This window comes from Mytilus trossulus, chromosome 1 (genome assembly GCF_036588685.1).
Source record: "Mytilus trossulus isolate FHL-02 chromosome 1, PNRI_Mtr1.1.1.hap1, whole genome shotgun sequence".
In the NCBI taxonomy this organism is placed as follows: Eukaryota; Metazoa; Mollusca; class Bivalvia; order Mytilida; family Mytilidae; genus Mytilus; species Mytilus trossulus.
This window is the reverse complement of record NC_086373.1, coordinates 105,772,703-105,787,785: the sequence shown is the minus strand read 5'-3', so window position 1 is coordinate 105,787,785 and position 15,083 is coordinate 105,772,703. Positions and strand designations below refer to the sequence as shown.

Sequence of the window (15,083 nt, the reverse complement as noted above, 5' to 3'; positions counted from 1 at the left end):
TGACTTACTTGGTTTTTGTTTCTTTGGTGATGTTGACTGATATTTTAATGATGATGAGTAGCCATTTGGCACTGGGGTACTATATCTGGGTGTTGTTGGTTTGTTTTTGGTTTGACTTTCTTGGTTTATGTTTCTTTGGTGATGTTGACTGATATTTTAATGATGATGAGTAGCCATTTGGCACTGGGGTACTATATCTAGGGAGTTGTTGGTTTGTTTTTTGTCTGACTTACTTGGTTTATGTTTCTTTGGTGATGATGACTGATATTTTAATGATGATGAGAAGCCATTTGGCACTGGAGTACTATATCTGGGTGCTGTTGGTTTGTTTTTAGTCTGACTTACTTGGTTTATGTTTCTTTGGTGATGTTGACTGATATTTTAATGATGATGAGTAGCCATTTGGCACTGGAGTACTATATCTTGGTGTTGTTGGTTTGTTGGTTTGTTTTTGGTCTGACTTACTTGGTTTGTGTTTCTTTGGTGATGTTGACTGATATTTTAATGATGATGAGAAGCCATTTGGCACTAGGGTACTATATCTGGGTGTTGTTGGTTTGTTTTTGGTCTGACTTACTTGGTTTATGTTTCTTTGGTGATGTTGACTGATATTTTAATGATGATGAGTAGCCATTTGGCACTGGGGTACTATATCTGGGTGTTGTTGGTTTGTTTTTGGTTTGACTTACGGTACTTGGTTTTTGTTTCTTTGGTGATGTTGACTGATATTTTAATGATGATGAGTAGCCATTTGGCACTGGGGTACTATATCTGGGTGTTGTTGGTTTATTTTTGGTCTGACTTACTTGGTTTGTGTTTCTTTGGTGATGTTGACTGATATTTTAATGATGATGAGAAGCCATTTGGCACTGGAGTACTATATCTGGGTGTTGTTGGACGACTATTTACAACAGCTTCCATGTTTCCAAGTCTATCTCGTAATAATGAAACTGTGGACCTTCAAAGAAAAAGATTTTAAAAGTAAAATGACAAGTCTATTATTTTGTGTATTTATTTCATCTATGTTATACCACTTGAAAAAAATAATTATAAAATTAAATTCTAATTTCCAAACATTCTGGTAGTTGTGAACTGTTTGCGGATCAAGGGGGGGTTCTAGGGGTTGGAAGCCCCCTTTTTTGGCCGATCAATGCATTTCAATGGGGGGACATATAGTTGGAACCCCCCTTTGTCCTGGGTTTGGAACACCCCCCCCCCCCTCCCCTTGGCCCCCTTTTTTAAATGGCTAGATCCGCCCCTGTGAACTATCTTTAAACTATTCACTCATTTAATTCAAAGGGTTAATACAATATGAAACAATTGCTTATTGAACCAGTAAATATTTAGATGAAATAGATAGTTTGTAACTGCAGGATATTGACGAACGAACATACGAAAGCGTAACCTGACGAACCGTACGAAGCGGGAGCGGTAGTTTATACATATTAATGAATTAATCCAACATAAAATCGTCGAAGTGAAAGAAATTGCATGGTTCTGCATGTAGTTTAAAGAAATATTACCTGTTTATTTGCCTACTCCAAGCATTAATAATTAAATGTTTGCTACAATAGAAAAAGGTGCACTCGATATGCAAGACTGTTTTGAAATTTGAGGTCTTGAAAGTGTTTTAAAGGGGTATAAAAGAGTGAAAGCATATATATATCAAAGTTTACCATATTGATATAATTCATTTTTGATTTTAAATCTTGTTTTCTTTTCGGAAATTTATCTATCTTCGTTGGCATATGCCTCCAGACAAGCCAGATTAGGCTGATTACAAGGAACCCTGATCAAATAAATAATTTTCTAAATATGTTGCATGTTTTAGAAAAGGGTGCTACAAATATAATTGTTGAAGTTTAGTACTAGTAGTACATTGATTCTTTTGATAATCAAATTGCAGTTGCAGCTTCTATGGTTATTACATTTCCCGCTCATTTAATTAGTTTATTCGTTATAATTGCAAATTTATACGAACATAAATGAGTTAACAGACTGCTATTATCCAATATAGCACATCATAGGAGGTGCATACTGGTGAGGGTCCAATCTTTGAGTACTAAGGGATATAACCCTAGAAAAATTGGACCAGAGCATCCAACCCACGCACACAGATGGACCTAAAGTACGTTTAAACTGGCTGAGTATCACATTATGGCAAAAAAAAAAATGAAAAATATATAAAAAATCATTTTGTATGCTTCATGTGAAAATCGAAAATTTAGGACAAAGCTCTATTTTTTTTATTAACATGTAATTACCAGAATTTATAAGTTGTTTTATAACTATTTTTCTACACTTAATCAATGGGTATATTACTAAACAAAATCCTTCCACATTTCAAACGTCAAAAAATGACTAATGGACTTGTAAGGCTTATCATTGGGAAGAACCGAAATGCATTGTTTACTCGCCGAAACTCCTAAGTGAAGACCTGTTACTATTGGAAAATTGATGGACTGCAATATAATTCCTCCATGTAGGTGTGTAAACGAGGATCTACCCACCCACCAACTTTCTACATTGGCTAGAGGTATAAGGTAGGGTTGAGATCTCAGAAAACATGTTTAACTTAGCCGCATGATTGCGCATGTCCCAAGTCTCTGGCCTTTGTTAGTCATGTATGATTTTTTTTAATTTTAGTTCATTTATATGTTGGAGTCTAGTATGACGTCCTTTTTTACTGAACTAGTGCATAATTTTCAAGGGGCCAGCTGAGGCCCACCTCCAAATGCGGGATTTCTCGCAAAGTTGAAGACATTTGGTGGACTTCGGCTTGTTATCTGCTCTTTGGTCGGGTTTTTTTTTTTTGTCATAAGCTTGGTGAGTTAAAAAACAATCAAGATTCATATTTTTTTTGAAATAATAATGTTCCAAGCACGAATAGTGAACTGAGAAGTTCACGTTGGTAGCCTTATTAGTTAAGCGTAACATACGAAGTATTGATAGGTAATTTGTAAAAACATGGAAAATCTGATATTTAAATCAATAAGAATTACTCCAAATGAATGAAATGGATGAAATTTGAAAAAGGCAGGGCATGAGTGTGGGGTAAAACAAGGCAGATACTATGGTCGACAACTCATGTAAAAAAAAGTCAGGACAAACTTATATAAAAAGGCAGGACCGAATAGAGTGAAAAATAAAAAGGACAGAGATTACACTAAATAAAATGCAGGACATTATTTTACATACTAGCCTTTCAACCCCCCCCCCCCCCCTCCTTCTTTTAAAAACAAGAGTGCACACACTGAAATGTCTCGCCTTCTTTACTAATCCTTGATACTATCTTGATAGACCTAAATATATAAAGCTTTATCACAACTGTCACATAAACTCAACATTAACCAAACAAATGAAACATTGATCAATGAACCATGAAAATGAGGTTAAGGTCAGATGAACCATGCCAGGCAGACATGTACAGCTAACAATTCTTCAATACAACAAATATAGTTGAATTATTGCTTATAAATAAAGAAAAACAGACCAAAACACAAGCACTTAAAACTTAGCAATGGACCGTGAAAATGAGGTCTAGGTCAAATAAAACCTGTGAAACCGACATATAGATTGTAAAATATTTCCATACACCAAATATAGTTGACAGAATGCATAAAGTATTAGAAAAATAGACCAAACTCAAAAACTTAACTTTGACCACTGAACCATGAAAATGAGGTCAAGGTCAGATGACACCTGTCAACTAGACATGTACACCTTACAATCATTCCATACACCAATTAAAGTATACCTATTGCATATAGTATAAGAAAAACAGACCAAAACACAAAAACTTAACTATAACTTCTGAACCATGAAAATAAGGTCAAGGTCAGATGACACCTGCCAGTTGGACATGTACACCTTACAGTCCTTCCATACACCGAATATACTAGACCTATTGCTTATAGTATCTGAGGTATGGACTTGACCACGAAAACTTAAACCTTGTTCACTGATCCATGAAATGAGGTCGAGGTCAAGTGAAAACAGTCTGACAGGCATGAGGACCTTGCAAGGTACGCACATACCAAATATAGTTATCCAATTACTTATAATAAGAGAGAATTTAACATTACAAAATCTGAACTTTTTTTTCAAGTAGTCACTGAACCATGAAAATGAGGTCAAGGACATTGGACATGTGACTGACGGAAAGTTCAAAACATGAGGCATCTATATACAAAGCATGAAGCCTCCAGGTCTTCTACCTTCTAAAATATAAAGCTTTTAAGAAGTGAGCTAACACCACCGCCGCCGTAGCCGCCGCCGCCAGATCACTATCCCTATGTCGAGCTTTCTGCAACAAAAGTTGCAGGCTCGACAAAAATCATTTTGGACGGGTTAAAAAAACGATCTGTTTTTTTTATATATAAACTGATCGAAGAGATTACATATAAAACTTGAATACCCAATTAAAAAGACAGATAGAGAAACGATCCCACAGCATCACATTTACATATTGTTTCAGAGCATCTAAATTATGCATTCATATCTGTATGAGTAAAAGTTGTCGGTGTACTCGAATACTCCTGTGCGTGATGTACATTTCATTATGCGTTCAACAACTATATGATATCGTAACATACGGAACACTTTTATGCGTCTTTTATCGATAAATCATATAAACCATTTAAAATTGGTATATGTAATGCATTTCTCTCTATTATCATTATCGTGATTGCATCCGAATATAATTCAAACATATTAACCATTACATAGCAACACTTTTGGTTTAAAGTACGTTTGTAAACATACAATTACCGCTCCTAATACGTTCGTTCGTTGAGATAGGTTAGTTTGTCAATATCCTGGTCAACTCTATTTTGACTGATTGACCATACCTTAGTTCTGATATATTTAGTCTGTCATTATCTGATGTAGGACTCCAACTTCCCTGTGTTGGTCTATATTCCTGTTTATGCTGCTGTTTTGCTAGATCATGCACATTCTAAGGTAAAAAAACAATTAATAGTGAATTTAAATAAGCAAGGGACAAGATTTATAACTTAACAAGGCCCATTTTATACATCCATCATCATATTTTAATATAGGGGTCAGGTTATTTGTTAAAACAAACAATATTAAAAGATAGTTTTGTTAATGCATTTCTTATATCAATTATGAACTTTTGATGATGTCAATACATTATATATGGACTAGTTAGATTATATTGACAGAGGACAGGTCCATATATAATGTATTGACTGAGTGAAAGTCCTTGCATATGTAAATGATGTATTGGAAAATTGGAATTCAATGTTCTTCTGTGTATTTTTAAATTTTATTTTGCAAGCTTTTTAACATACACTATTGATAATATTAATAAATAAGATTAAGTTGTTTTATTGTAAACAAAAACACAACATTTATTTTTCTGTTTTTAGTCTACTTGCAAATTTCATACTCTGGGACACTTCTGCTATGACTGGTATGTGTGACCCGTCGATATACATGTACGTATAAATAGAAACATAGCGACAATATACTTAAAATAGAAACATGGCTTCAGATAGATGAAATAATATTGAAACATGTGATCATAATATCAAATGAAAACAGGAGAATGCTACACCATATGTTATATCATGCATACCTAAGTTCTGATAAATTATCCTCAATTGAAGTGGAGTTAATATGGGACAAACCCAAGTTAACTACCTCAATTCTATATGAGAATGCAAAGTAAAGTTAATGCTAGGTTGTTGCTATAGTGACATATGATGTTTGCTTAAATAAGTCTTCAATGTGACATAACTATTATGTGAAGTCATATATTGAATGAGGTTATCTTTTGACAAACCGTATTTACTGGGTCACAAATAATAACCCATATTAAATACGCAGCAACAAGAGGGATATATTAAAGTGTATTTATCTATGTTGAGAAACCTGCATAATGACAAATAATGAAACCTATATGATTTCCGTCCCTATTTTTTTTTTAACGAAAAATGGGTGCAATTTGGATAAAGTGACATTATTTGGAAACACAAAATGGTGTTGACAGTGATTGATCTCCCCAAAAGCAGTAAAAATTTCAGACTTTAAAATAATGCATCTGTGATGGAAAAAAAATGAAAATATGTACAGCGGACATATGCGGATTACATTTTTGGCATTTTTATTTTTGTTATAGAGGGAAAACCCCAAACCCGGTTAATTTTTATGAAGTGTGATCTGGGGTAATTTATTTGGGATAATTAACCTGGTTTCGACACGGTGCAGATTTTATAGTGTGAACACGGTATAGGTTAATAGAATATTTTTACCCTATCTAGGAGATCTTGTTTTCTCTGTAAATCTTTTCCATTATTAAATGCAGATGCTACATCTAACTCCATTTTAACTGTAATAAATAATTATTGTAATAAGTATATATATACATATAACTAATCTGTTCTGTGTAAAATTAAAAAAAAATAAAGTGATTTAAGACCTGTTTTTAGTCCTGATATATTTCAAATAAGTTCTCATCTTAAGAAAAAAAGAGAAATTAAGTAAAGAAAACACAGTTGGTTTTTTTTTAATGAATCTTAATGAGACCATTGCTGGACATATATTTTGATAGAAATTTACTGTGTATTCTGTATTTGCAGGCACTTAAAGATTTCCTCTCTCAGTCCCAAAATTAAAGTTGTTTTTATGATCTTCATTTTTTTGTGATGGTTTCTACAATGATATTATACCATAAATGGAGAATAAAAAAAGAAACTTACACAGTCTAGATTTGACAGTATCTATATCTCTTTTAATAGTTCCTATGTCATCTTTTAAACTCTGCTTTCTAGAATATAAAAAAAAATGGTTTTTAAAACCCAATTCTAAAAGAAATCAACAACTCCTATCACTCAGTGAAATTATTAAAGAAGGTCTAAACAATGATATTTTTTGTATTGGTGACTTGTTGACTGTCCATTTGACTGAATGTTCTAAATATACACAAGTGAAGAAATTTAAATATTTGTGAAAAATCTTCCATTTTATGCAAAAGATACAGATTTTTGGAAACATTACTAACATCATTTCCAAAATTAAAGAGCATCTTTTGGTCTTTAAATGGTTAAAAGTCATAATATTTTTTAAAAGCAATTAATCAAATTATGCATTTTTGTTATTTTTTTGCACAGTTTTTAAACAGAAACACACAAATCAAGCCTTTAAACATTCTGTATTAGTTATACTTATGTATATACCCACTTAAAAAAATAGAGTATAAATCCATTGGCTATGATATTATTACTTCAGTCAATGCTGATGAATCAGCTATAAAAAAAAAAAAAATATGTGCATCAATTAAAGACTATTGTGACATAACGCTTTCATATCCATTTAAACCTCTTTTCTGCCATACAATTCAGACTTTTAACTTACACTTCTTGTACATCTTTACTAAGTGAGTAGAACTGATTGTCAGACATTCTATTACTTCCAGTATTGCGTAACATTTGAATTTCACTGTTTAATAGTTGAATATCTCCATTGAGATCATGACGAACTTTGTTTAGTTTGCGGTCAATTTTGGGACTTTCACTGCCACTCATTTTATATACTTCATCTACAATTAAAACATCAAGAATAATGTATTTTATGACAAGATTTTCCATCAACTTGACCTTTTTGAAAACAGGTTACTTAGAAATTTGTGTTAAGCTTCAACTGAGTTTCTAAAATCTTCACGTTATTGTTTTACAGCTTATAGAACTCAAAACGAGTCCAAAATGTAAAATCTGACATAATTATAATGATACAATTTGATGTATCCAAAATAAAAAACATATCCATGTTATGGTTAAATTATTGAATGATTAAACTTATTCTTATATCTTAATACTTGACTTCCTGTAAAATGTTCTTATCTGTATTCTATAGTTACTTCTGTCAGACTTTATTCTAACTTACTTTTAAGTTCTCTAATCTGTTCATTATAGTTATTCCTATCCGTCTCCAATCTATTTACCATCTGCCTTAACTGGTCAATCAACTGAAACAGCAATACTTAATGTTAAAACATGTACAGCACCTACAGGTTTATTTAGTGAGTAAGATTTTTGGGGGTCAAAGGGGCTTCAGAGGATAATTAAATTTTCCTACAAGTTTACTCTGAGATTTAAGTTTTACATAAATGCAAACATTCCATTCTCAAATCTATGTTATGCATGATAGGAATAAAAACTAGCAGCAAAACAAAAAATGCATACAATAATGGACAACACTCAATTGCCACTTCCAGAAAGAACTACATCTCTAAAGCATTTTTTTTTATATTGATAGAATAATATAATTACCCTATTTTGCTCTTCCAGTCTATCACTTAATGCTTGTACCAGTCCTGAACTGGTTCCTGATGGCTCTGTTGTACAAGGATTATAAACACTACTGTTAAAATCTGTTCTAGGAAATTCTAACAGTGAAGACGTTCTCCTCATTGGTAATGATACAGAAACTGAAAATGAAAAATAAACAAGTGGAATCTCACAAAATAAATAAAGAAATACACAAAACTTTAGAAAACAAGAATTAGCTTTATCAAAATAGATCATTTTCAAGTTCATCTGTCACAGGAAAAAACTTGTCAATTACGTGCGCCTTTGTGACGTCATTTACCAGATAGAGGGGATCACCTGTATCCCTGCACTATCAAGCCTCTTAGTGCTCGTCATTGTGCAGCATAAACTATAAATAATATTTGTTTTGTAAGTACTTAATTACAATTTCCAAATGACAGCAGTGCTGATTGTCAATTATGAGAATTTAATTTGGCGAACAATTCATGCAATATAACATTAAAGTTTCTCAACTACTTGCTCAACATTGGAACGGAAGTGACGATGCCACTAAACGCATAAATGATGTTCACTGAATTTTTGACGGAAAAAAATATTCAAAGCTGCAGGTTATTTTTTGCTTAGTGCAATATTGAATTGAAGTTAAGACTACAGAGAATATGTTGACGTACATGTACATAATACATTGCAGTTTTATGTTACAACATCATACAATATAGGCCATACTATCCGTATGCAACATATAAAATTTTCTACAACATTGACAAAGATAAAGACTTAATTCAAATTTTCTACAACATTGACAAAGATAAAGACTTAATTCAAATTTTCCATACATCTTCTATTTTCTCCCCATAAACTACACTTTTATGAACAATATCATAGCATATTCAGAAGACTTTACCTAAATGTATGATAATTTACATTTACAATACACTTGTTTATATTTGCTTATTTGCATGGCTGATTTAGGTGCAACATCAACATTTACCTTGTTAAAATCAATGTCTCCTTGCTTCTTTAAAGTTAATATATTAATTGAACTCTTTCTCTTAATAATTAAATATGATCATAAAAAAAAAATCCTTTTACATTTTGTAGGGTTGAATTAAAATTAAGCACTGACTTCGATTACATGGAAATGTAACAATAACACAAATATTATTGTTACATTGGAGACTAATTGACGGAATGCAAAGTTGGGTAAGGAACTGATTTATTACAAATGTTACAATAATTATTGAGGCTTTACTGTTACATTGCGTTATTGTGACATGAAAAACAGCAATGTACATGTACGCTATATTTATTAAACTTTAATGCTATTCTTTCATATGTTCTTCGTAAAAATTGTAATAATAATAAATAATAAATATTATTGTATAGCAATATAATATTTCCCACAGAAAGTAACTAAAAGTTAGCGTGCAATAAATTCCATTATTGCACTAGTGCAATAAATCTTAAAAAATTCATGACATCATCAACGACAAAATATTAGTTTAAACCAATTTTTACTTTCAAATATTATATTGCTATACAATAAAAGGGTTATTGCATGAATATTGGGGAATATTCATGCAATAAACCTATATTATTATTGAACAAATGGTGTTTAAATAGTTTTACATATTAATGGATTTGGTGTTCTCAAAGATACTACTTCGTCTCGGTTATTGTATAGAAAGGTGTATACTATGAAAATAAGAGCGCGGGGCTTTGCCCCAAGCTCTTATTTTCATAGTATATACCTTTTATACAATATCCAATTTAGCACATACTTACAACTTGAGTAGTCCTGTAATTAGTCTATTTATATGTTTTGGCTGACTCTTTGTAGCTCATTTACATAGTTTTGTAAATCTACTCACTATAATATCATTGTAAAAATGGGATTTCAAAAGGCCGTTGACTTTAGAATGTAAAGAAGGTAGCTGCTGGTGTAAGTATGTTTATTAATATTAAGCGGTGTTTTACTATACATGTACTTTATTTACATGGAAAGATGACAAATGAATTGACCAAGAGCAGACAATTCCTGAATTGCAGTAAAAGATTTACATTATTGTTAACCTTTTTTTTTAATTTCACATAAAACCTTAAACTATCTTGAAAATGCTTTTGAATGAGAACAAACAGTTGGATCCCCCTCCCCCATCTTTGGTTGGAACACCTTTTAAAAATGGCTGGATCTGCCCCTGGTTTGTTCCCATAGGTAGTCTAGTGAATAGATATATGCATGAAATATTTGTCACTAGACATAAGCCAACCAATTATCGACCAATGTATGACTAAATATATCAAATTGCTTTATCAATTATTTCCCTTCAATAGATGCATGGTTGACTTTTTTTGTGTACAAAGTAATTGCATGGAAGATAAAGGATTACACATTTTAGATTGAGTTGTACTTTAATCAAGGTATAAAGCACCATAATTATTACTCTTTTTTTTTTATGAAAGAAACTTTTTTAATTGTCAAAACAAAATTTAGATCAAAAGATTGTTTAGTAGGATGTAAAAAGTCTGTTTGAAAACTAATTACAAACTATTTAGTTAATTTGGAACACAGAATTTATTTCAAAATAGCCAGTAGCAATTTTTGTTCTTATATCTTGATTACGATACAATGAAATCCTATCCTTGTGGTCATTCATGCGTAGGTACTCAGTACACGGAAAAAGTATGTACTATGAAAATTAGAAGGCAAATTCAAGCAATTTGATTGGACGAGAAGTTGTAAGTATGTGCTAAAGATTAGTAGTGCCAAAGGTGAAATATATAGTTCAATGGTTTTTTGTTGAGAACTGGGGCTGAGAAAAGTGTTCACTTTTAGTATTTAAATGCACACCTACTCTTATTAATGTCATTATAATTTGAACAATGGATGAAGAGATTCATAATGATATTACCAATTTTGTTTTCAGTGAGAAATTTAAAACTTGGGATGCGTTTGAAGCAAACTGAAACATTGAAGACAGAAATTTCATACAGCTATATAAATGCAGTTCTAAAATAATTGATGCATCAATACTGGCCAAGTATTTTTACTGTGAACTTGAAGGACGTAATTTTCGTTTTTGTATTTTTAGCACTTTCCAGATGAAATGCCAAATGTCATTAAAACTGAAATGTGAAGACAGTGTATGCCTTGAAGAATGCTTTACAGACGTTCACAATGCGTCATCACTGGTGTGTGATTGCTGCTTGCTTGGAGTGGTTTCGTCAAAAATGTGTCATTATAAATATCTTTTTATAACAGAAAGATATTTTTTAAATACTATCATATAACCTTCCTTCATGAAGTATTTGAGAAATAAAAAAATAAACACATTGTATACATGTGTATCACTTACAATTTCTATCATTATATCTGGTGAAGTTTATCTTTCGCTGAAAAAGACAACAATACAATTTTAGTGTCAATAAAATTTCTTGTAACAGTCTTTTCTTTTTTAACAAATATTTAAGTTACAAAAAAAAAATTCATACAGACTTCGTCCTCATTCACAGGTAATGCCTGCCTTATATTATGGGGACGAAGTCCCAAATTAAGGTAGACAAATCAATTAAAATTATTTTTTTTAAAAAGGGAGAAAATTTACCGAAATTTCATGGTACTAATGAACTCAAAATCATTCAAATTTTTTGTTGTTGCTTTTTCTAATTTCTGCATTTGCGCAGAGCGCAGAAATCTGCTTCCTTCTTTTGGTCACGTTGTCCTGATACTTTAAGTAGTCTATTAAAATATGGGAACTCAATGAACATAATACCAATATTTAATTCTTTGTCTTTGATATGAAATGACGTTACCTGATGCATTGCAATTCTTTTTTTTAACATGACGTCATAACTTAAACGACATCACAAGTAAAATCCCTAACAAAAGAACCAAAATTGGAAACGTTACGCTATTTCGTTTCTGTTTTATTACAAATATTTAAGTTACAAAAAAAATTATTCAAACAGACTTCATTCACAATCACAGGTAATGCCTGCCTCACATTAGCATAATCATCCCTAAAAGTATCATGCAAATGATATAAATTTCGCCCTCTTCCACAGGTAACATCTGTTTCTCATTAAATATTAATTCATCCAGTTTGGGTGTGACACATTTGATATCTATATCCAGGTGTAATGATAAGTCGTTATACTAAGGCTATTTTTTTCTTTTTTTTTTTCTGTAGACTTAGCTTTAATTTTTTATAACCATGCATTGGCAAGCTTGATAACTCGTAATTGTTTGTCAGTAACTAAATGTACAATGATGTCCCATACGGAACCTTCTGACCTTGTTTGTTTACATTAAAATTTCAATGGCGTCAAAATCACGTGATGTCAGTTCGTTATATCCAATCAAATTGCTCTACTGTCAATTAGGGGATTTTTCAGTCTACAGCAATTACGTTATTTCTTTCTGGGATATTGCTTCAAAATAGTTTGCAATAGTTCTGGGTTTTATTCAACAGGAAAACTCTTTTTTTGCCATCCCTTTTGACATCAAGGGAATTTTGTATGAATATTTACATACAGTCATGATGGTCAGAATATCGATCTTTTTATAATGAATAAAAAGAAAATTCTATGAAAAATAAATGTAAATGGTTTCTTATTAACCAACTCTATATGCCTGTTAAAAATGATGGCAGGGGCATCGTTTTTTCATATAGTTTTCCTTTCATTTTGGTTGAGCTTTTTTCGCGGGAAAATCGAGAAAGAGGTAAGGAGCATGTCATTTTTAAATTCCTAAAAATACGTTTTGCTTGCCCTATATTGCCTGCCACAAGATTGATGACGCTGAATGGAATGTACACAAAGCAATGGAGGCCGGAAATGGGATTTTGTGAAGTTCTAGAATGTTTTTAAATATTCGGAAGTTGGGATTGAAACGGGCATTAGAAAATTGGCATTTTTTGGCAATAATTGAGAACAACAATGAAAACTTACCTTTAGAAATGTTTTTTTATTCAAAAGTGCAGAAAAAACGTATTTTGCACTGTTTTTCTACGCCAGAAGTACCGTAGTGACATCAATGCGGAGTTTCCCCGTGTGTTAAGTTCAAACACAAATACCTAACGAACTGACAAGATGAACGATCTTAGACTACGGTAGGATACTTTGAGCAATGAATAAATCATGAACTGGCAATATTCAACAAGCTTTTAGCATGAATTTAGGTCTTTGTGCTATTCAAATAAATCAACTTTTACAATATTTAGACAATTTTTACTTGCACCTACTCTTGTTTTAGATAAATTTGAGTCTGCCTCGCGTAAAATTGACGCAAACTTATTTTCCCAGTCCATAACTTCTTCTTTTTTCGTTGTCAGTATGCTCGTTGTTTACAGATGGCGCTTTCAACCGGAAACGAAGTAACTGTAAAAACTAGATAGGTGGTGGATCCGAATATTTTACCGGAATCTATGAGAACTCGTTCCACGAAAAAATCGTCCCTCAACAAATCGACCCATTTATTCACAAACTCGCACTAATTAAAATATCGCCCCACTTTTGTTTTCAAACTCGCCCACTCATTAAAATGGTTAAAATCTATTTGAATAAAACTCTACCAACTCGTCCCAATTATAATACAAAATAGTCCAGTAAAATCCCGAAGAATTTAGTCCTGCCAACTGAACTGACCACTAACACTATGAATATTACCTCTGAGGATAGAAACAGGACGATATATAGGTGAAAGACCAGAAGAAAGACTTTGCAAATTTTGCACTGCAGACGTGTCAGAAACTGAAACTCATTTTTTACTAGACTGTACATTCTATTCTGATATACGAGAACATGTTTTTGGTGAACTTTTGTTAACTACTTCCTTTATTTCTATGAACATTAATGAAAAATTTATTTTTTTAAATATTAGCCATACTCGAAAACTAGCCAAATCTGAGACTACTATAACAGTCTCAGGCCAAATACATTGTACAGGCATATTCTAAAAGACGAAATTTTGTTTACAAATAGCTTAATATTTATATATTTTTATTTTAAAATTAATTAAAGGTTAACTTTCGTCAACAAAAAGATAATTTCATGAATAATTTGTTATTTTGAAGAACGTGATATATTGTTTTAAAAATTACTTAATTTCATTTGAGGTGACTTATAGGTCCATTGGGCCGGGTGTATTGATATTTATCATATATTGTATATTTATAATCTGTACATATTTACACATGTCACTATAATAAATAATTTACTTACTTACTTACTTATTTACTTACTTACTTACTGTGTCTAAACCACACCGGCATAATTTGATCGGACTCGATGGTATCTAACGTCCGGCACAATGACGGAACATCAATAGACAGAAGAAAGATAGGTTTCTCCTTATTTTCTTATTTTTTAATGATATCGAAGAATATATATACATATACAACTATTTTCTATTGTGAGATGCAATATTTTCTACAACCGTTCTATATTAACGGAGAAATAAGTCAAAATGCATGTCAAAATGACGAATTGAGTGATCCTTGCCTCGAAATTGTTTAATTTCTCTTTAAATTGTTCACATTGTACGGAAAGAAAGGTACGGGAAGATAGATATTGACACGGAGATTGCAAATTTAGTTATCATGAGCATCTCAATAATTGTAACTCTGTGTATGGAACGAAAGAAATGGGTCATGTCAAAATGGAACTGGCCGGTTTCGTCAATGTATACAACCCGGTTTCGTCATAGATTTCAAAATGCATAACCCGGTTTGGTCAAATAAAAAAAATCATAATCGCATTACATTATAATTGATTATTTAATTTCAGAGT

At 31.8% G+C, this 15,083-nt stretch overlaps 1 protein-coding gene across 2 annotated transcripts in view; it reads right to left on the bottom strand.

Annotated features, from left to right (window-relative positions):
- Positions 1 to 13,686, bottom strand: part of LOC134695711 (uncharacterized) — a 41,202-nt gene extending 27,516 nt beyond the window's left edge. For both annotated transcript variants that reach the window (XM_063557093.1, XM_063557084.1), the window contains exons 1-9: positions 13,538 to 13,686; positions 11,651 to 11,687; positions 8,295 to 8,452; positions 7,909 to 7,990; positions 7,381 to 7,564; positions 6,726 to 6,793; positions 6,279 to 6,355; positions 4,851 to 4,957; positions 807 to 958 (exon numbers count right to left, since the gene is read on the bottom strand). In XM_063557093.1, coding sequence (XP_063413163.1) covers positions 807 to 958; positions 4,851 to 4,957; positions 6,279 to 6,355; positions 6,726 to 6,793; positions 7,381 to 7,564; positions 7,909 to 7,990; positions 8,295 to 8,452; positions 11,651 to 11,687; positions 13,538 to 13,603 — 931 coding nt within the window. In that variant the 5' untranslated portion in view covers positions 13,604 to 13,686. The remainder of the gene's footprint in view (positions 1 to 806; positions 959 to 4,850; positions 4,958 to 6,278; positions 6,356 to 6,725; positions 6,794 to 7,380; positions 7,565 to 7,908; positions 7,991 to 8,294; positions 8,453 to 11,650; positions 11,688 to 13,537) is intronic.
- Positions 13,687 to 15,083: the final 1,397 nt, after the last annotated feature.